At 50.1% G+C, this 20012-nt stretch overlaps 11 protein-coding genes across 11 annotated transcripts; 4 read left to right on the top strand and 7 right to left on the bottom strand.

The window, feature by feature from the left end:
* Window positions 1–3576: 3576 nt before the first annotated feature.
* Window positions 3577–3921, bottom strand: TbgDal_IX650 (hypothetical protein, unlikely; the record flags this gene model as incomplete). The annotated part of the gene is made up of 1 exon (XM_011777963.1): window positions 3577–3921. The coding sequence occupies one exon, from the start codon at window positions 3919–3921 to the stop codon at window positions 3577–3579; it is 345 nt and encodes a 114-aa protein (XP_011776265.1).
* An 809-nt stretch (window positions 3922–4730) lies between these two features.
* TbgDal_IX660 (syntaxin binding protein 1, putative) lies at window positions 4731–6659 on the bottom strand (the record flags this gene model as incomplete). Its single annotated transcript, XM_011777964.1, has 1 exon — window positions 4731–6659. One exon carries the CDS (start codon window positions 6657–6659, stop codon window positions 4731–4733), a length of 1929 nt encoding a protein of 642 aa, XP_011776266.1.
* Window positions 6660–7215: 556 nt separating this feature from the next.
* Window positions 7216–9330, bottom strand: TbgDal_IX670 (hypothetical protein, conserved; the record flags this gene model as incomplete). The annotated part of the gene is made up of 1 exon (XM_011777965.1): window positions 7216–9330. The coding sequence occupies one exon, from the start codon at window positions 9328–9330 to the stop codon at window positions 7216–7218; it is 2115 nt and encodes a 704-aa protein (XP_011776267.1).
* Window positions 9331–9395: 65 nt separating this feature from the next.
* TbgDal_IX680 (hypothetical protein, unlikely) lies at window positions 9396–9716 on the top strand (the record flags this gene model as incomplete). The annotated part of the gene is made up of 1 exon (XM_011777966.1): window positions 9396–9716. The coding sequence occupies one exon, from the start codon at window positions 9396–9398 to the stop codon at window positions 9714–9716; it is 321 nt and encodes a 106-aa protein (XP_011776268.1).
* Window positions 9717–10353: 637 nt separating this feature from the next.
* TbgDal_IX690 (conserved hypothetical protein, unlikely) lies at window positions 10354–10701 on the top strand (the record flags this gene model as incomplete). Its single annotated transcript, XM_011777967.1, has 1 exon — window positions 10354–10701. One exon carries the CDS (start codon window positions 10354–10356, stop codon window positions 10699–10701), a length of 348 nt encoding a protein of 115 aa, XP_011776269.1.
* A 188-nt stretch (window positions 10702–10889) lies between these two features.
* On the top strand, window positions 10890–11456 carry TbgDal_IX700 (T. brucei spp.-specific protein; the record flags this gene model as incomplete). Its single annotated transcript, XM_011777968.1, has 1 exon — window positions 10890–11456. One exon carries the CDS (start codon window positions 10890–10892, stop codon window positions 11454–11456), a length of 567 nt encoding a protein of 188 aa, XP_011776270.1.
* A 143-nt stretch (window positions 11457–11599) lies between these two features.
* TbgDal_IX710 (kynureninase, putative) lies at window positions 11600–12991 on the bottom strand (the record flags this gene model as incomplete). Its single annotated transcript, XM_011777969.1, has 1 exon — window positions 11600–12991. The coding sequence occupies one exon, from the start codon at window positions 12989–12991 to the stop codon at window positions 11600–11602; it is 1392 nt and encodes a 463-aa protein (XP_011776271.1).
* Window positions 12992–14142: 1151 nt separating this feature from the next.
* TbgDal_IX720 (hypothetical protein, unlikely) lies at window positions 14143–14601 on the top strand (the record flags this gene model as incomplete). The annotated part of the gene is made up of 1 exon (XM_011777970.1): window positions 14143–14601. The coding sequence occupies one exon, from the start codon at window positions 14143–14145 to the stop codon at window positions 14599–14601; it is 459 nt and encodes a 152-aa protein (XP_011776272.1).
* Window positions 14602–15456: 855 nt separating this feature from the next.
* On the bottom strand, window positions 15457–17265 carry TbgDal_IX730 (hypothetical protein, conserved; the record flags this gene model as incomplete). Its single annotated transcript, XM_011777971.1, has 1 exon — window positions 15457–17265. One exon carries the CDS (start codon window positions 17263–17265, stop codon window positions 15457–15459), a length of 1809 nt encoding a protein of 602 aa, XP_011776273.1.
* A 752-nt stretch (window positions 17266–18017) lies between these two features.
* On the bottom strand, window positions 18018–18353 carry TbgDal_IX740 (conserved hypothetical protein, unlikely; the record flags this gene model as incomplete). The annotated part of the gene is made up of 1 exon (XM_011777972.1): window positions 18018–18353. The coding sequence occupies one exon, from the start codon at window positions 18351–18353 to the stop codon at window positions 18018–18020; it is 336 nt and encodes a 111-aa protein (XP_011776274.1).
* Window positions 18354–18489: 136 nt separating this feature from the next.
* On the bottom strand, window positions 18490–19740 carry TbgDal_IX750 (membrane protein YIP1, putative; the record flags this gene model as incomplete). The annotated part of the gene is made up of 1 exon (XM_011777973.1): window positions 18490–19740. One exon carries the CDS (start codon window positions 19738–19740, stop codon window positions 18490–18492), a length of 1251 nt encoding a protein of 416 aa, XP_011776275.1.
* Between the last annotated feature and the right edge of the window lie 272 nt (window positions 19741–20012).

Below are 20012 nucleotides of genomic sequence, written 5' to 3' on the forward strand. Positions count from 1 at the left end.
TGACCTAGATACGCTTCTGACGACTGACGGTGCCCAGCTCATCGGTGCAGACGCTAACGCACACGCGTTGGCATGGGATCGCGCGAGCCCACCAAATACCAAGGGTGAAACCCTCACACAGTGGTGCATTGACAACCAGTTTCTGGTCTGCAACACTGGTGAGTGCACCAGGTACGCGCGCCACCACGGGGAGTCCACCCCTGATGTGACACTGTCAAGGAATTGCACAGTGTACACGTGGACATCGCTGTATTCTCCCGATAACGATCACCATCACATATTTTTCGACGTTATCGTTGGAGACGGCACAGATGCACTGAACTACCCGCGGCTTCGAAAGCCCATGTACGCATGGCTAAAAGCTAACTGGAGGAATTTCCGTCTCAAGGTTGACGAGCTCTGCAGGAAAATTGGTAGAGAGAAGAACGTCAACACCCTGGAACAGAAATTGAGCTCCGCCATCCGCATTGCGACGAAGGTCTCCGTCCCCCGTGGCTGCAGAGCAACGCCACCACATTGGGCACCTGAGCTCGCGAAACTCGATGAAGAGATCGCTGGATGCGGACCCTCCCACCGAAGGGAAAAGTTTGTAGTCACGCGTAAGCAGATCCTGGACCGTACCACAAAGAAGAGATGGAGCACGCTATGCTCCAGACTTGCGGTGTCAGACCGCTGCAGTTGGCACATTGTCAAGAAGGTATATGCGCCACAACCACTAACCACACCGGCTGTACTTGTAGATAACGCGGCCATCACGGACTACCGTCAAGCTGAGAGGTTCAGTAAACTGTACTCGTCCCGCGCAAGAAGGCACCCCGACTCACACCCACCGGCACCCATAAAGAAGACAGCGAGTGAGTTCAGTCCCATCACGATGGCTGAACTACGGAGATCGATCAAATTTCTTCCGAGTGGATCCGCAGCCGGACCTGATTGCTTATACAACGAGGCACTGCAACATCTCTGTAACACAGCGCTGAATGTTGTTCTGAGGCTATTCAATGAGAGCCTACGAACGGGAGTCGTGCCGCCTGCATGGAAGACTGGTGTTATCATCCCCATCCTGAAGGCCGGAAAAAAGGCGGAGGACCTCGATTCTTACAGGCCAGTGACGCTCACGAGCTGTCTCTGCAAAGTCATGGAGCGCATAATTGCCGCGAGACTTAGAGACACTGTTGAGTCCCAGCTGACGCCGCAGCAATCAGGCTTTCGCCCCGGATGCTCAACGCTCGAACAACTCCTGCACGTCCGCGCTGCCCTCTGCCGCCCCACGCACCAATATCGTACGGGTGCTGTATTCGTTGACTACGAAAAAGGCATTCGATACAGTAGACCACGACAAAATTGCGAGGGAAATGCACAGAATGAAGGTATCACCCCACATTGTGAAGTGGTGCGTATCATTTCTGAGTAACCGAACTGGCAGAGTGAGATTCAGGGAAAAGCTTTCCAGAAGCAGAACATTTGAGCGAGGAGTGCCACAAGGAACTGTCCTTGGCCCAATCATGTTCATTATTGTCATGAACTCGGTGAGCCAGCGCCTTGCAGAAGTGCCGTTACTGCAGCACGGATTCTTTGCAGACGACCTAACGCTACTTGCGAGGCACACAGAGAGGGATGTCATCAACCACACACTACAATGCGGTCTAAACGTGGTGTTACAGTGGTCAAAAGAGTACTTCATGTCTGTCAACGTAGCGAAAACAAAGTGCACACTCTTCGGGTGTATAGAGCGCCACCCCCTTACATTACAACTGGACGGCGAAAGAATAGGAGCTGACAGGACACCGAAGCTTCTAGGAGTAACATTCCAGCGTCTGCAGGGGATGGCAACACATGCGGCCGAAACGAGACGCAAGATGGACTTCCGACTACTGCAGATAGCAGCCATCTCAGCTTCTACATGGGGGCCAAGACGACAAGTACTGAGAGCTTTTTATCTAGCACTCGTACAGGCACACACCATGTTTGGCATTGAGGTATGGTAGTGGGACGCTTCGGAACGAAGTCGCGACCTCCTTGCATCAGCGCAACACAAAGCCAGTTGAATCATAGCCGGAATACCGCATGGGACGCGCAAAGAGGACTCTCTGCTGGAAGCAAACCTCCTGCCACTCAAGACGACCACTCTTGTGCGCAGCATGAAATTCATGCTGATGTGTGAGTCACGAGGCGGATGTTTGCGGCGCAGTGCTGAAGAAGTATACCACAGCAAACACCCAGTCAGAGTCCTACATTCCCGCATCATACGGTCCTACCCTCACCTCCACATTGAGCCACGGGAGCACCCACTAGAGACATCGACGCTCCGCCACAGCTGCCGACCGATATTTCACACGCAGATAAAGCCTGTGTGCGCTGATGACCCTGACGATATGAAAAAGGAAGCTTCTGAGAAATGTGTAAAAAGCAAACGCAACAGACGAATGGAGGAGGGCTCATACGCCGAAAAAAATAGGGATATTCAATAAGAAGGACTCAAAAGTTTCAACAGATGAACTGGCGTGTTTAGGCAGTTCGTCCGGCGCAGAAATGGTAATCTTCGGCAAGATGGAAAAATACAGAATTAAAGGGATACTGGAATATTGGGATGCAGTCATTGTGCGGAAGCAGTGCCAATGGAAAAGGTGCTAAATACGCTACTGGACACAATGAAAGACAGAGTCGCGTGGAGGGTGGAATCCCGGGCCGTGTATGGAAGGGCGATTTTCAGTCGGTAAAAAGAGTGCGGTGATTTCTATGCAGCTTATTTTCTCCCACCACGTTGTTTGGAAAGAGAGTGCAATATCAGATGAGATTACAGTCAAAAACAACTGCAGAAAGGCACGCCTAACGTGTAAAGTTGATATTTTGGTGGGAGACATAAAGCAGAAGCGTAACAAAAGAACACGCTGCATTCGAAGCTGGATAAGGGCGAAACGCGCACAGCAGTCTTGGCGGCACTCAACTCGACCCGAGGAAGCTGCAACCCACCAGCATGGAGAAAATTATATCCGACTTGTTCCGTGCAGGTGCCCCCAAACACCTTGTGCGATTCCGAAGGACTACCGTTCCTAATAAGCAGGGGAACAAATGCGGATGCCACAGCATTCAAGAAGAAATTGAGAGAAAACGGCCCTACAAATATCGAAAGAACTAGGCGCAACGTGGCTATTCCTGAACTTAGAGGAAAGAATTCGGCTTTTGGTGACGTTGCCAGAGTGCAGTTTGATATGATAATGACGACATGCGGCGGACAACCACGCGGTAAAAAGGCACGATCATATGGTATTCTTCACTGATATGTTAAACGTGAAGTACACGGACAAACATGAGGGAGTAACCATATCAGGAAAGGTGAGCAGAAGGAAGCGGAGGGAATAAGAAGGTTAGCGCCGTAAAGATGCAACGGTGCTTCCCTGGTGGCGGAAGAGTTGCTGGAAATATGGGCGGCGAAACCATCACATTGCGCCCAAACGTAATGCTAATGGGAGGGGCTCCGTACGGCAAAGCAATGTGGGGAGGGGGACGGAATGCAGCAGCCATAAGAACGTTTACAGAAGAGGGAACGAGGATATTAACCGTGCCATTTGAACATCACACTCTATTGGCGTGTTTAAGTTCACGTCTCAAAATGGTTGGTCTGGCGAGGCGCCTGTGATGAGTGCGCGGTTGGGGAGGGAAGTCCGCGACCATTAAAAAACCAGGGTCCCAAAGACCCTCCGGCGGTCCGCACAGAAAGTCAGCAGTACAAACGCTAGGGAATAAAATAGGGCGCATGAGCGCGGGAGAGCAGCAGCTACGCTCGCACGTAAAACTGGCAGCGTTCCAACTGAAGCTCTCCAGGTCGCTGAACGGGCACAAAACCATCATCGCGGACAACGGAACGGAATCAAAGGAAAGGAGCTGTCCAATGACCTCTCGCCTTCTTTTGGCAACCATTCTCGACCCTACTCCACAGCAGTATCGCACTCTTGAACGGCGTCAAAGGTTCCCTGCCTAAATGAACGCGTTTTCAAGGTAATCGAAGGTTGTCCAGTGGCTTCGGGGGTGCACGTGTGCGAAGCGGTCTTACTTGCTCGAGGTTTTGTATAATGAAGTGGTTTTCACTGTGATGGGGCACCGACGGCCGCACAGGTTAAGCGCCTAACTTGAAAAAGTATTTACTCTCTTTTTTTTTTTTTTTTTGCATCAACCTCTACCAACTGTTGATTGCAATGCACTGCCGCCATTGAGCTACCTAATCGCACTGCTGTGCCGTGGTGGGGGATTTCCCCTCTCCGTGGTTGGTGCCTTTTTGTAAACATCAACAAACGGTAGTGGAGGTGGTGTTAGGGAGAAATGTACCAACAGTTTACGAAGGGGTAAGGAGAGATGCAGTCAGACGGGAATGACGATAGTGTCCGATCCGGTTCATGACTGAGGGAACCAGAGAACATGCGACACAGGACGCCCACTTCGCAATTTAAAAAAAAAAAAAATTGGTGCGTGTTTATAACTATAAGCAAAACACTTGTAATTGTTCACTCATGTGGGTGCGCACTACCCACATATCTGTCTAGGAAGAGGTAAAAGACGTGGGAAATATGATTTTCATGAAGCTGAATCTCGGTGGCGCTTGAGGACGGAAATCGCCTTCCCACCGCGGTTTGTAGACTGTATGGCTTTTCCTCCCTTAGTAGCAATCGCTGCACACGTACACACACACACACACAAAAAAAAAAAGGAGCATTAGACCGAGAATCTTCCGATTATTCACTCAGTACCTTAACAAACTCATTCGGCCGAAGCAAGGACGTCCCTCCAATGATAAACTCGCACCCAAGTTTCTTTGTTGCCTCATGCGCCGCTCGAATTTCACTGAAGGTAATTCCACCCAACACAAAAAATACGAAGCGCTGTTTGCTCGACCGCCCACCAACGTTCCCAGTGCCCGCCAAATCGTGCACTGCCTTCGGTAGCGGGGGGAGCGCGGCAATAGCGGCGAGAGGTTTTTCACTGGCGCTGCTAAGCGTATCGCTTATGGCGGATCCTTTGTCACTCCATAACGCACTCGACCCCAGAGCTACACGCAATGACTTTTTTGTGTTCGCACCGCCGGAAGGCGCGGTATTGGAAGTGACATCCCCGCTGGACTCATCTGACCGTGTGACGTACTTATAGTCCGCCGTGTCAAGTTTGTTCCCTGCCAAGGCTTCCATAATCTGATATGTCTGCGTGATGAAAGGGTCTTTTTCCGCCGAAGATTTTGCATTCCGCCCCTCGGGATTAAGTTTTCCTACTCTGCTCGTCAGTTGTTCTAGTTTAGAGAAGGCGCCAGCTACCTCCGTTAGTTCTGACTGTTTGATAAGCGTTTGTTTCTTTGCCTCTGAGTATTCAGAGGTGTCAGTTGCAGCGGACAGCAACAAAAGCAGCCGCAGTCGCACATCCCTCGGCACCGCCGGATCCTTTATGATGTGCCGCACCGTTTCAAAGTTCGTTTTGAACGACTTACGACCAGCAGCTATATCCTGCTCAGCTTCGCAGACAACATCGAGGCATTGTTCCCGATAAAGATTAAAAATTTTTGTGCAGATATCAATGTGTACAGACAATCTTCCTTGATCCTTCTGAAACGTAGAGAGCACCCGCGTGACATTGCTAAGTTCCGTGATACTTGGTGATGCTTCCCTCGTGTTAACCAGATGGGGATTCTCATTGTGGAGTTTCTTGAGTTCTGCAGGGAACTCTTCCATGCACTCGGCGAAAAACCGATGTCGGTACTGACACCAGTAGGGGTCCTCTTCATCGACGGAGAGTTCACGCGTGGAGCGCTCCCCCGAGCGTGTTTCAAACTTTTGCACGTACATATCGTTTTCGAGGGGCATCAAATCTTCCAGTAAACATTGGTATGTTCTGTGGTGCATCAGCGGGGTAACGGTGTCGAACGACCTATCGAGAATAATCAACACGGGTTTACTGCTGCCCACCCCGTCGTCGTCAACCCCATTTTCAAAGTTTGGTACACTGATGGCCAATTTGGCCAGTTCGTCTAGCAGTAATCGAGAGAATACCTCGCAGCTCTGGCTTCTCCCCTGGGCGCGGACAACAGGAATACCACCTCCCATTGCATGAAGTACTTGTGTTAGCCGCGCTGCGGCTTCAGAGAGAAAACTCTCACACTGTGGTGACTGCATGGGTAACATCAGTCTTGATAAATCATTCTGCATATTGAAGTGGAAGACTAATCGCTCGGGGACCAAGAAATTCAGCATCATATCTTTAAAACCGGTCACTCTCTGCGCAACTCTTGCGCGCGCAAGTCGTTGCATGTAACTGTCAGGGGTCGTCCCCAGGGCAAAAAGGTGAACCTCCTTGTACGGGTCCTTTTCTTCCCAGTCATCAATGATGCGCTCCACCGACTCGTCGTTGGGATCAAAGAAGTACATGGCGGGTAGGCAGATTAAGGGTTGCCGTTTCTTTTTAAGGTCCTCCACTAACGCGACTCCATGTTCCATGAGGTCATTCATTCTCGCAAAACTATTGAGAACCACCGCTGAGGGGGTGTCGCAAATGATAACTTTATATTTCCCGGGAACGGCGTCTAGCATGTTTTTAAACACATACCTTTGCACGCAGCTGCGTATGCCCGGACTTTCAGGCGGTTTCTGTTTCGACAGCTTTGCATGGTTGCTCATCATTTCCTTTCACAACAAAGTGTGTAGTTAATAGATCACGAAGAAAGAAAAGGAACAAGAGAAAGAGAGCCGATTTTTTTTTGTTTTTCCAGACTTGACATGGCGAAGGTTCTACCACCATTGTTGTGAGGTTCTTGTCGCAGATTTTACGGTGACAGGCGGCCGCCGGCCGTTACCAAAACGCACACACACACACACACATATATATATATATATATATATATATATATATGGATACGTGCACACGTGAAGACGGGATATGTAGGGTTCATACCTGCCAGTGACAGAATGGACAAGTACATAGCGCGTTTGTGCGCACATCTGTGGTGATTTTGTTTTTTTGAAATACTTTCTCGTACATAAGAGAGGAAAAAGAAGACGTATACAAGAAAAGGACAGGGAAATGTTTTATCTACATGTTTTCGTTGAGATACTTTTCTTCATTTTACTTTTCTTCTCCCATTTTCCCCCTTTTCTACTCTGGTGGAAGAGATGCCTGGTAGCGTTAACGCCGCCCCCCCCCACAAAAAAAAAGAAATTAACCTGCGCACGGTGGCCTCTACCGACTCGTCATGTTGTATGACACGTTATAATGTCCAGGACCGGGCGCCCGGGGGTTCTTGCGTTCCCACCTCTCGGACTGCAATCGATGACCACAGAACTGTGTCTCTTTGGTTATTTGCCTCTCAAAAAGCGGAACCGACTTGCATTTGTAGGGGATGTCAACATTGTAGACTGCCTGGGCACCGCATCCACCGGTGTTGAATAATCGCGCACGTTTTTCGCGCGAAACGTGTATTTCAATCATCGGGTTCCCCACCACACGAGGTTCTACTAGTCGGCGATTGCTGGTATCATAGCAAAGGTCATGCATCACTTGCCAGGTCGCAGGCGGCCGCGAGCTCCCATTTATTTTTGCTGCACGCTCTGTTGTTGGTTTCACCCATTTGTAATTCGGTACCTCGCCAATCTCCGCTGGGTTCGGTTGGTGCAATGGCGTGTGACCAGGGGCCTTCGGGTTTATATACACCGCTACCGAACGTTTTGTCACAGGAGCCAAATTAACATTCTCCGGGGCCTCTGGCGCAACTGAAGTTAGTGCAAAGGAGCTCCGACCTTTCATCCTGGAAAACTGCCGTACCCGCGGGGCGTCACAACGATCGAACATGCCGCGAGGGAATGAGGTGTCGCGCTCGATCGACACGGAGCGGTCCACATTCTTCATCCGCTGCTGCTTCTCCAATTGCTCTTCAGTCGACAGCCGCGGTGCCATTAGTACGTTGCGAGTGCGCCGCCTCACGGCGTTCAATGCATTATCCACATCGGCGACATCCGGCACTGCTCTGTACGGGGGAACCTTATTCAACCAGTGTTTCTCCCGTGTACTCTCACGGTCCATGGCGACAATACGGTGGGGATTGTGCGCGATGTCACCTCCGACGTCGTACATACCCACCGCCGCCGCTGCCGCGACCGCCTCACGTTTTCGCTCAGTCACAGTAAAAGCGAACTTTGCGGGGCAGCGGACACGCTTAACAGTGGAACGAACATCGGCGTACGGGAAGTAGTCCAAGTCTGCTGCGGCACTCCGTGCACTGGCAACAGATCGCGGCGTTTTAGATGTGAAGAAATAGCTCCCTGTGTTTGCCGGAGCCAACCGCTCGCGCACAACGAACGCGGGTTCCGGGACGCGATAAGTAACACTCACTGCGAAGTCCCGCACGCTCTCCGCGCCGTGGATAGAAGGTGTCTGACAATCGAACACAGTTTTAGGGCGCGACAAACTGAGTTCCTCTGGTTGTTCCTCTTCTTTAACAGTTCGGGTACGTGGAGGGGCAATATACCCGCCAGTTACCCGTGGTTCCACCTGGCTGAAGCGCAGGTGGTAGTGTCCCAGTTCCGGATGCCACACCCCAGGCAATGAGGACCCGTCGTGGAAGCGTTTCGCACGCTTGAAACTTGGTGATACCGACCTACCTGTCTCCCTCGGCGACTTCGCGCGACCTGAAAGCGTGGTTGCCCCCATTCCGTTTGCTGTTGCGGAGAGCTGCGCCTCAGGGAGAATCGCAGCATTAAATTCAGAGGCCGTGGTCCAGTGCTCACGGCCCACGGCGTCAGAAACCGCGTCCGCATCGATGAGCCTATTCGCTGGAAGCATGAAGAGCGTAGTCTCCAGTTGCCGCGCGTCATCGGGATGTGGGGCGTTCTCAGTCGTCTTTTGCGCCATACGAGCCGTCCGTAACGCATCGATGCGGTAGGGACGAAAACTACTAATTAGTTCGTCGTTGTCTGCTATGTGTTTGATCGTCTCCGCTGTGGGTACCATATCAACGATGGTGTTGTACCCGGCGCCCTCGATGATGGTGCCGCCCAGGTCGTTATTTACGTCAGCTGCCGCCTTTGTGCACGAAGGCGCCATGGTACGGAGCTCTGGTAATACAAGACGGAATTCTGCCGCTACGTCCCAAGCTTTTTGGGACTCCCTTTGGAGCTGTAGCAGCCGCTCCCGCTCCTTTTTGCCGACGGACTGCACATTCTGAGAGATGCCGGCGCGACGGAGAAACGCATCACTTTTGTCGATTGAACAACCAACGCGGCTGAGACTCGGCTGGATGGTTGTCACGATCCGATTCAACATCTGCACGTCATCTAGAGCATTGTCCACAACCACCATGATGGTCGCACTCGTCTAGATAATGTCTCACCCTACCCCTGCTGTGTAAAACCTAACGAGAAACAATGAACTCTTCTCACAGTTGCCGTTCAGTTATCTCCTTTCCCGCGCGCAAGTGTGGCTCCGGGCTCTACTCTAAAGAACAGTCAGAAGCAACAACAACAACAACAACAACAACAACAACAACAACAAAGTCGTGCTGCTGCAGAAACACGGCGTTTCCTTCCTCCCTTTATTTGCCTTCACAATGGTTGTTGGGGAAAAGAAAAAAGGAGTGGGGGGCAATAATGGGCAGGGAAAAAAAGAAAAGACCGCGGGTAAATGATGGGCTAAGGGATAGTAAGGCAGAGGCGGACCGCACCGATAGGAGGTTGCACCTCCGTTGAAGAGGAGAAGAGGAAAAAAGAGTGAAGACGGCTACACGTTCGTTTTGGTTGTTCGTTCGCTTGCCCCCCCCCCCGTCACAACTCGGGAGGAGAATAGAAATGCGATGGAACGCACAGGGGGGAGGGGGTAATTTCGTGGGTAGTGTGCGCGCGCGTGGGGGAGGGGAAAAGATGCAGCTGCTTGTTGTAGAGAGAGGAAGATCACAAAAGGTAAAAACAAACAATCGAAAACATATATATGCATTAAAATACGTGGAGCTACATACTTTAAAAGTTAAAATTAAATAAACATACCACGTTTCGGCTTTTTTTCCTTCAAAGGGGGGATGAGCGGGACCGTTAGTGTTGTCCCTGGGCACACACACACACAAAAAAAAAAAAACGACAGCAGCAACCAAGTACAAGGAGTTGCGCAGTTGGGAAGGGATGCGATAGGGACAAACCGACACACTCACTCACGGGCAGGTGTTTGATACAAGAGTAACAATCAAGAAGGTAGTGGCAACAACGCAAAGAACAAAGACAGTGATAAATAGACGGAGCGCAAGCCCCTCCCCCCTCCCACACACCCCCCCCGCCACAGCAACCCACATTGAAACATCACTCTCTTCATTTCCCTTAGAACTCTCCCACTTTCATGTATTCCTGCCTGTTTAACTTTCTTTTCCTTTTGATTTCCCTGCCCCGCCCTTCCAACCACTTGGGTCGTTGCCCACGCAACCCAAATTCAACCACATGCCTTTCCGAGTATTTCCTTCACCACTCAACGTGGCCAAAAGATCCCCCACCATTTTTACTTGTTTATTCCTCTCCAGCGATAATGGAGGTGCCGCCCAACTCCCTTTTACTTTCCGCTGCTGCCACCATTACTGCTCCCATGCACTGCATTTTGGTCATACGGAAGAGGGAGTTGGAGAGGAGTGCGGTGAAGGGTGTTATGAGTCGAAATCGTAACAACTGGTGGGGCGATGCGGATAAATGGTAGTGAAACAAAACACACAGAGTAAATAGCATGCGACCAAGCACAAGTACCAAACGCAAAAGTTATAATAGAGAGATGGCAAGAAGAAAGGAGTGACACTAATAACTACTAACGGATAAGAATAAAGGATATGGTAGGTGTGTTTGTTGAAACGGACCCCCTTCCCCAATCATTTGCCCTCACCGTCATTAATGAAACACCATAACCAAGCCGAATACCAGCGAAAAAAAAAAAGGAAACACCTACCAGCGAACAGACGACGACACAAACCGAATACGGCAACGCGAAGAAATAGTTTCTTTGTTTTTCTTCAGCTTTCCGGGCACATGCCCACCCTTCCCCATCTCATACAGCTACCGACACATTTCCCTATGCGTGAGACGTGCCGTTTACAAAGCGAAAGCACAAAAAAAAACACACAACCGAAACATAACCAATCGTACACACACTCACATTGTAGTAGAAAGTTCCCCCTCCCGTTTAGTTTTTGCTCACGCGTAAATATATTTGTCTATCAACCTCTCCTCACTCGGGCTGCTTTTTTTTTTTGCATGTTTCGCTGCCCCTACCCTGTTTTCCTTTATCAGCATCCACAGCCCTCTACACCTCCTGATGCTTTCCACCAGTTGCACACCCTCACAAAAATGAAAGAAATAAAAAAAAAAAAAGAAACAACAGCTGATCGCTACAATTTTCTTCAAAGTTCCCAGTTTCTCTTCAGATTTATCGACCCCTCATCTCACTCTGATACCCCATGATCCAAACTTAGTCAGCCCCGCGTGTGAGCACCTCAGTTGCGAAACATTACCAACCCTTTCACACTAATGGATTCTCCCCCTTTCCATTTATTTTTTCCCCACACCTGCCACCTAAAAGTCCCCGTCCACAAACTCCCAGGGACTTAAAAACACTCGGCTATGGCACGCGCGGCAAGCAGCACATCCTTGAAAGTGTTGTACAACGGCACTGGAGCGAGGAAGACAAGGTCCGTCGAGCACGTACTAACAATAATACCGACATCACGCAGATACCGCTCCATGCACTCCGCGTCACTTTCACTCTCACCCCCATATGAGGCCCGTGGCGTAAGGCTCGCTGACAATTTATTGGGTAGTATACGAATAGTCAACTGTGCTCCGCGCTGGCTTGGGTCGACGGAGGTCAAAAGGCGGATGGAGCCAGGCGGAACCAACTCACCGAGCAATAACTCCAAATAGGATGTCAGCAAAAGTGATTTCTCGCGTAGTGAGTCCATGCCAACCTTTGCTATAAGGCGCACACTTGGTAACAGGGCCATCATGCCAAGCACTGACACATTACTGAGCTGAAACCCTGCAGCGCCTTCCGCAGGCTCAAATTTATAGGACGGATCAATGAGATCCCGCGGTTCGTGACCCCTACAGCCACGGAGCGTTTTGAGCTCACTCCCAACCTGCGTATGCTTCGTGTGCACAAAGGCACCAGCAAGGTTTCCTGGCCCGCTGTTTAGGTATCTATAAGTGCACCAACTTGCAAAATCCACCTCCCACTCGTGCAATTTGAGAGGCACGTTACCCACGGCGTGCGCACAATCCACACCCACGATGATGCCTTTGGCGTGCGCGGCCTTCGTTATGGCCTGCACGTCAACCAGTTGCCCCGTAATAAAGTGGAGGGCGCTGAGTAGTATCACCGCAATCTCACTCCCCCGCTTGTCGATGATGGAGAGGTATTCGGTCATTGGTATGTGTGCTGGGGAATCTTTCCCATCCTCATCTTTAGGAGCACACACAGTGATGAGGTCCTCCGCTGGGTTAAGGCCCCGGGCCTCCAATTGCGACATCACCGCATAAACATTGTTGGGAAGGGCATAGTTCCCCATCATCACTAGCCGCCGATTTCCTTTCGGCTTGTAGAAGGCTATTAGCAACAAATGCAAGTTCACTGTGTAGGAATTCATTGTGATTACCTCACTCTCCTGCGCCCCGACAATTTCCGCGATCTCCTTCCGGCCAAGGCGATCGACCTCAGCCCATGGGTTAGGGTGTTGGAATTCAGCGAGCACGCCGAGCTCACGCCACCGCTTCAGGGCACCAGCAACACTCGACTCCACGTCCTTGTGCTGCAAACCAAGTGTTTGTCCACAGAGGTAAACGTGGTCGGAACCGTCGCGCCGCTTTGGAATATTAAAGGCGTCGCGATGCACTTGCAGTGGGTCATTGCGGTCCATGCACTCAGCAAAACCATCTTCGGTGAGCGCAAGACCCTCGGCTCGTGCGGTGCTAAGAAGTTTTTCCGCTGCGTTATTGCGCATATAGGCGTCGAATGTATTGGAAGCGGTGTACTTGCGCTTGGGTGCACGTTATACCCTCCGCTACTTCGGCTATTTCTTTGGCGACCTGCTCCGTCTCTGTTATGTACGTAAGCTATGCGTTCCAGGTGCTTAACTTTACACCAGTTGATGTATAAGGTTACCCGATACGATTCTACTTTTTCCTCCTTCCCTTAGTTGTCACCCCCAGGATACCGGAGAATAATGACTAATTTCCTCCCTTACTCCGCTTCCCTTACGTTTTATTATTATTATTTTTTTTACTTCCTCAAAGTTCAAGCGCACTATTTGCCTGTGTAAATGCTTCTTTCCTTATTTATTTGCTTAGTTTTCACAACTTCTGTGCTTCCTCCCCTTTGTTTGCTTCTCTCTGCTTTTTTTTTTCCCCCCCTTCACCTTTCCCTACTTATTTCCCCTCGTTTCTACTGTATTTTGTTTTTCCCCCCTATTATTTTTGTCTTCCTTTTATTTCCTTTCCTTACCAAAAAGGTTCGAGACAAGTTCCTTGGCGACGCCGTGACGAAGGAAAAAAGGGGGAAAAGGGGTAAGTGTGTGTATGTATGTGTGTGTGACGTAACGTGACATGTACACACGTATGGCGACACCGCAACGAGTGATAAAAAGAAGAGGAGGATAACGACAGACGAAAAAAGGGAATAAAAAAAATGAGAGCAGGCGATGGTAATGATGGAGCGCGTCATCTCAGTGGTGAGGGCCCTTCTTCTCCACCCCCCCCCCTCAACTTCATACCCAATTTCAACCGAATTAGTTCAGTGCTGCGGCGATTAGAAAATATATAACCAAGTGGTTGTAGGCGGCTGCATCCAAACGACACTATCAATAGCTTTTGTCTGTGTCGAATATCCGGGTGAGAATGCTCATGGGGGGGGGGGAAAGCTTGGGTACTACTACATCAACTTCATACATGCATGAAAAAGTAAGAGATGAATAAGAGAATTGGAATTCTAAAGGTATGAGCTTTTTTGTAGTGCAAGTAGGAGACACCCCTCATTGCTCCTCTTTTTCGATGGTTGCTAAATTATATTAAAAATTAGGAAAATACCGCATAGGAGGGAGGGGACGGGGGGACCAAAACCGAAAGAGACGTTAGCACAGTTGACCGATTCATATGGATGCACACGTGCTTACCGCATGTGTTTCCTTCCTTCTGTTTTTGCATTCTCAGTGTTCTCAGCATTCACTTGCTTCCTCGATCCTCATTTGCTCGGTGTGTTCTTGTTGGCGTGCGAACGGGAAGTGACGGTGATCTTCTTTACGGATGGATGGATGGAGCGTTCGATCTTGTCAGCCTTCTTTTTGTCAGCCATCACGAGGGTGTAAAGGTGGCGACTGCAACGGACCTTGAATTTGGTCACCTTCGGGTTTTGCTTCACCTTCACACAACGGGCATCCTTGCGACTGCAAATAGCAAGGAACTCCTTGAGGTTCTTGATCTCACGCGGCATTTCTGCCCCTTAGGGGTAACGTTGCAAGGTATAAGTTGCCATTTGTGTGATGCACAACGGCGGCACACAGAAGGACATGATGGAATGGGTGGGGGTTTTGTGTGCGTGTGTTGGGGGAACAAGTGAAGAAAATGGAAGGAGAAAATTAATAGAAAATAATCGTGTAGTAAGTTGGGGGACACATCAAGCACAAAATGAAAGAAATGGCAGCTCAGTGCCCTTTGCACACAAGGGCAACAACATTAGGGCCACGGGTAAAAAACAACGTCCTCGTTCGGTGAGTTCGTGTGCATATAATATTTTGTGAGCCCGAGCCGATTAAACAAAGAAAAAATTGTGAAGAAACCAACGAAAGTAACGACAGTTGCGGGGTGAAAACGAGCGATTGCATGAGTTTGAAGCGTTTCCTTGTTTTTTCCCCGCTACCTGTTGTTTCCTTCACAGCGCACCTGCACAATTTGAAGCTTCAGTTTCTTTCAGTCTGCTCAATTATCAGTTTCATTCGCATCTTTCCAACGTGTGCACGACCACACTCAGTGCTCAAATATAGTAGTTTGCATGTCTAAAAAAAAACAAAAAGAGAAGTTATTTATGCACGCGTCCGAACGTTAACAAACAGAATGAAGGGAAAATATAACCGTAAGAGGGGAAATACATCGAGCGCTGCATTCATTCACCCGAGTGGGTGAATAATGTCAGGTCATCACTGTACGATTCTATGTGAGGGAACCTCCGACCGAAAGGCCCCAGTAAGAAATGACGGGGTGAAATGAGAGGAGTACCAACTCTTCCGTCGTCAGGCTCGTTAAAACGCGCCTCAACCCCCCCCCCAAAAAAAAAAGAAACAAACAAACGAAAAAGGGACGGAGAATAGAGGAAAAAACAATTACTCCCTCATGTATGTAAAAAGCGATACAAAATCCGGTATTGCAACGGTGCTCATAATGCGAGACACAATATGGCGAGTGTGAGCCTCTCTCATCACAGGGATAAAATGCCCTTGAGTTCCCGCAGCACTTCTTCAAAACGATTCTCTGCAGAATCCAGTCCACAATCTACTCGTTCCTGTCGTAGTGCCTCCCCGCGCGCTGTGAGAGCGGCTTGCATGGACTCTAGTGTCCAGGTTCCATTAAAGGAGAAAACTTCTTCATTCCCACGGCGTTGTGGGCGGGAGATGATGCCAATGTCCGCAAAACCATCGATGGCCGACGAAATCCCTGCCGCATTCATTGACGGGAATCTTTGTTGGCCCATTAGTGCTGTATACAGGCGGTGCACAACCCGCGTTGTGAAGGTGCCGGGAACTACTGGACCCGGCTCTGCCGCGGAGTATGAGCCGAACGAAGACCCAATGGCCGTTTTGTTTTGTCGCCGCCCAACAGCGGAGGTGCTACCGATGCTCACCTTTGCGATTTGACTGTCTCGTTGTTGCCGCAGCATAAGTACAACGAGACAACTAAGGACGTAGAGCATTTGCTCCGGCATTGCCGACACATATTCGAAGACACGGTCGCCAACAGAGTCGGGTCCACGGAGTATTTTTTGGCTCTGAGCCAATGTGATGAGCGCCGCTGGGGCCCCGGGAGAGTTTCCACCAGGAGCAGTTGCCCCCGCCAGTTCACGGCTGCCCCGCGGCGTCTCACCGCCCTCGGTGGACACACGCCCCTTAGGAGGGACACTTTTCTTCTGTTCCTCTACGGCCGTGTGAATCAATCGTCGGCACATGACGGCCACTTGCCGCACATCACCCGAAAACTCAACAAGGGCCTTACGAGCGATGTATCTAATGAGTCCCGGACTAAGCTGCACCTGTTCCTTCTCCTTCCGTGTGAAATGGGCAGCGGCGACGATGTGATTACCAATACTTTCTAACATCTCGGCGCTGTAAGCCTCAAAAGGCAACTCCTTTAGTAACATGTGGGGGACGTGCACGAACTCCCGCTGGTTCGATATGAATACGAGGGCGAGTTGTGAGGCGTACTCAGCCGATAGTTCGGCTAGGGATGCAAGCGCTCCGCGTGCGGCGGCGCGAACGTATTCCACCTCATCGAGTACAAGAACATGCAGTGGTGTCTTCACCGTAGTCTTTGTCAACCCCGCAGTTGGGAGTCCCTCTTCTATTGGTTGTTGGTCGTAGTGCTTAAGTAGTTCGCGGCTGCGGCGCCTCATTGCCGAAACTCGCTTCGGAATACCCCCGACCGCATTTACGAGGGTGCGAGTCTGCGCATCCAAGCGAACCTGTGAACTGCAAAATGTTTCACTAATGGAATCACAAAGCTGTTGCGCTGTCATATCCGCACAGTTGACGTAGTGACACTGCACTCGCCGACCCTTCCCAAACAAGTGTGGGAACAGTACAGTTGGATCGCCTGGGGTTGCTGCATTCCCAATGCTGCGGAAATGGCCGTCTTTAACGTTATCAGCGCTCACTGCCGCAGCACCCGCAGCATTCCCTTCGGTCTCGGACCCCCGTTGGCGCTTTGTTGGTCGCTGCCGCTCCATTTGCTTCTGTTGCTTTCGTCCCGCTGCTGGCGGAGGCGAATCGCTGAGGCCCCCACCACCGTTGCTGCTATTGCTACCGGTGCTGGAGCGACCAGCCGCTTTATCATAAGTCATCACTCTATGCGTAACCCGGCGCATGGCCCGAATTATCGTTGACGTCTTACCAGACCCGCAAGCACCAAAGACAAATAGCGACTTGCAGTGCTGAATCAGCAGACGTTCCTCGATGAACCGAAGTACATCGTTATATTCTTGTTCCCGTCCCAATAGCGGGGTATTTTCCATCATTCCTCTCAAACGCGAAATAAGTGAGACAAAAGGGAAGAAAGGGCCGCGTGATGTGGGAAGCTGAATGCACAGCTTTGCTTTTTTCCCCCCTCCAGAGTGAGGAATATATTTCGTCTTCTTGTATCTATGTATGAATGCGAAAATGACCTTCTTCTCTGTATGTTTTGATATTGTGATGGTTGTGATATCTATGCCACGGTAATCTCTTCTATAAGAGAAACAATACTGTGGTTACAGAAGCGAGTGTGTTACAAAAAAACTGGCGCGCACTCACTTATGTCGTCTAAACGTGTGTGTTTTCGTTTTTTCTATGCGTGTAGCTTCCGCCTTCGATAGTGTGTGTATGTGTTGAAGCCCGTACGGGGTGAAAATAAATTCTATTTCTTTTCCACCTTCCTCGGGGTATGTTCACTTCCCCTTTATTCGTGCTTCTCTCAGCTTAACTGCGTTGCGGCGAATTTTACCGAATGAGTTGTGCAGTAAGCCTAAGCTACAGCAGCGCTACGTGTGCACAAGATCCGCAAAAAAAAAAACGAAAGTGACTCAGATTGAGAACAGAACAGGCCAGGGGGGGGACAGTAGCAAAAAAATAATAATAATAGCAAAGGATGCCATTGCAAATGAATCAGGGGGGGGGGGGAGGAAAAAGCGACACAACCACCCGCTAGTGGCGACGAGGCGCGCACTACTTACTTACAGAGCTACAGTCCATTACCATTATACCGGGGCAGTGCCGACAACTAACCCGCTCATTACAGTGCGTTCCACCTGAAATTCAAAATGTCATGCAGTGGCGGTAGGTGATGATCCTTGTTTTGTTTGTTGATTTGTGTGTACACCGGGGGGGGGGTTTGGGGTTCAGAATCGAAGGAAGACAAAGAAAGCGCAAATGCAAAAGGAGGGGGATATACAACTGAAAGGAGTACAGACATTGGAAAGAGTTCACCACTTTTCCACTTCAACTCCGCTCCCGCCACCACTCCATGTGCAAACAAACAAACAAACGCACAGGACACACACCACGGGCGGTAGTTGCTTTCTCTCCCCCTCTCCTTTTCATTCCCATGCGTGAAAACACTTCCATCCATTCCTCAATGCAGTTCAGCAACAGCAGACTGGATCTTTTTCCTCAACCAAAAGAGAGGCAAAACGGACGGGATGCAAGGTGTGACGGTCACTGGACGTAAGTTGTGGAGTAGTAACGCCCACGTACTAAGCACGCTTCTAAAATATTGTTAGTGTGGCGAAGACCGCGTAGAAGAGGGACAGTGGGTACATGATGAGATATCTCTGCTTCTCCATGTGGAAACCTCTCACCAACATCGACGTTGCGCACCACGCGGACCAAAGAACGGCCAACAAAGCAGGCACCAACATCGTTTTACCGACATACCCAAATAACCAATACATCAGTGACTGCGAAGCTGCGAGAAAAACATTAGGAATCAAACCATAGCCTAACGCGCTGATGACGAACTGCAACGACACCGCATTTTCTGTCATGAGCGAGAGCAGGACCCTCATGAATATAACACCAATAACGAACTGCCCGTAAATGGTACTGAACCGCATGCTGCCCCGAAGTGAAAGCAAAATTGCAAGAAGAACGGCGAATACTATGGGTCCTGCGAGATCCATGCTGTCAGAAACGTTTTCCCCCATCTCTCTAAATGGGTTAAGGACGGCAAGTGCGTTGGCCCGTATTTCGTGAGGAAATATTCCCAGTTCGTCCAGTAGTGGAAGATCATCTTCGGGGTATCCGAAACGCTGCTGGTGCAGTGGAACTTGTCCTTGTGAGGTGTCGACTCCTCTTTCGTTGTTAAAGGCTGTCATCATATTCCGCAATGCGAGTGTCTGCAACAAATTCCCGAAGAATCCCGGTTGGGTTGGGGAATACGACGTTGGGGGTGGTGTTGGTGGTGGACCCGTTGAGGAGGTTCGTTGGTGCCACGACGTGCCCTGCAAGGGGAGCTGTTGACCTTTTGGGGAATAGTCATGGAACACCGGTGCCGCTGGATTCATTAGAGGCACAGTCGTTGCTACCGGCATCTGAATAAATGGATGAGCAGCAGTAGGTTTCGGTGATTGGGTTCCACTCACGAAATGGGAGGGGCTACTTTGGAAGCTGTTCCTATCTGAGCCTGTGCGAAAGGCTTTGGGCGATGCGCACGATGCCGGCCGTGAAAAGTACGGCGTTGCCGAAGCTACTTTAGGAGGTTGCGCTTGCATTTGTTGCTGCGGGTACTGATACTGATGCTGGTAATGTTGCTGTTGCTGTTGCTGTTGTTGCCGTATTGGGTTCATGTGGTTTGCGTCCCCTCCATTATAGAAGAAATCTTCTGGTCGTGCACCAGCTGACTGGTTGGGCCACGGTGCAAACGTCGGCGGTTGCTGGTAGTAGTTACTGTTGTTGGCCCCATTAACTTCACCTTGATTCCCCTGGGGAAAGTATAAACCGTTTGGTTGCGGTTGCATGGGGATAGTGACCGCTTCCTAAAAGGGATGAGAAGCCTTTACTAAACTCGCCCGGCAACTCCGAATGAATGAAAATTAGGGCAAAAGCAGTCACGATTCAAATGCAATAATTACAAAGAAAATAAGCAATGCACATGGTCAATGTTCGGTCGCCGTCCCGAGAACAACGTGGCCCCCCTTCTCCCTACTTAAGCAACAGGCGCCAACAACTCATTTCACTTTCGTGTGTTTACTCGATAGTAACACAAAAATCAGACGACCTCTGTTCCCCT

The sequence above is a fragment of the Trypanosoma brucei genome, chromosome 9 (genome assembly GCF_000210295.1).
Source record: "Trypanosoma brucei gambiense DAL972 chromosome 9, complete sequence".
NCBI lineage: Eukaryota > Euglenozoa > Kinetoplastea > Trypanosomatida > Trypanosomatidae > Trypanosoma > Trypanosoma brucei.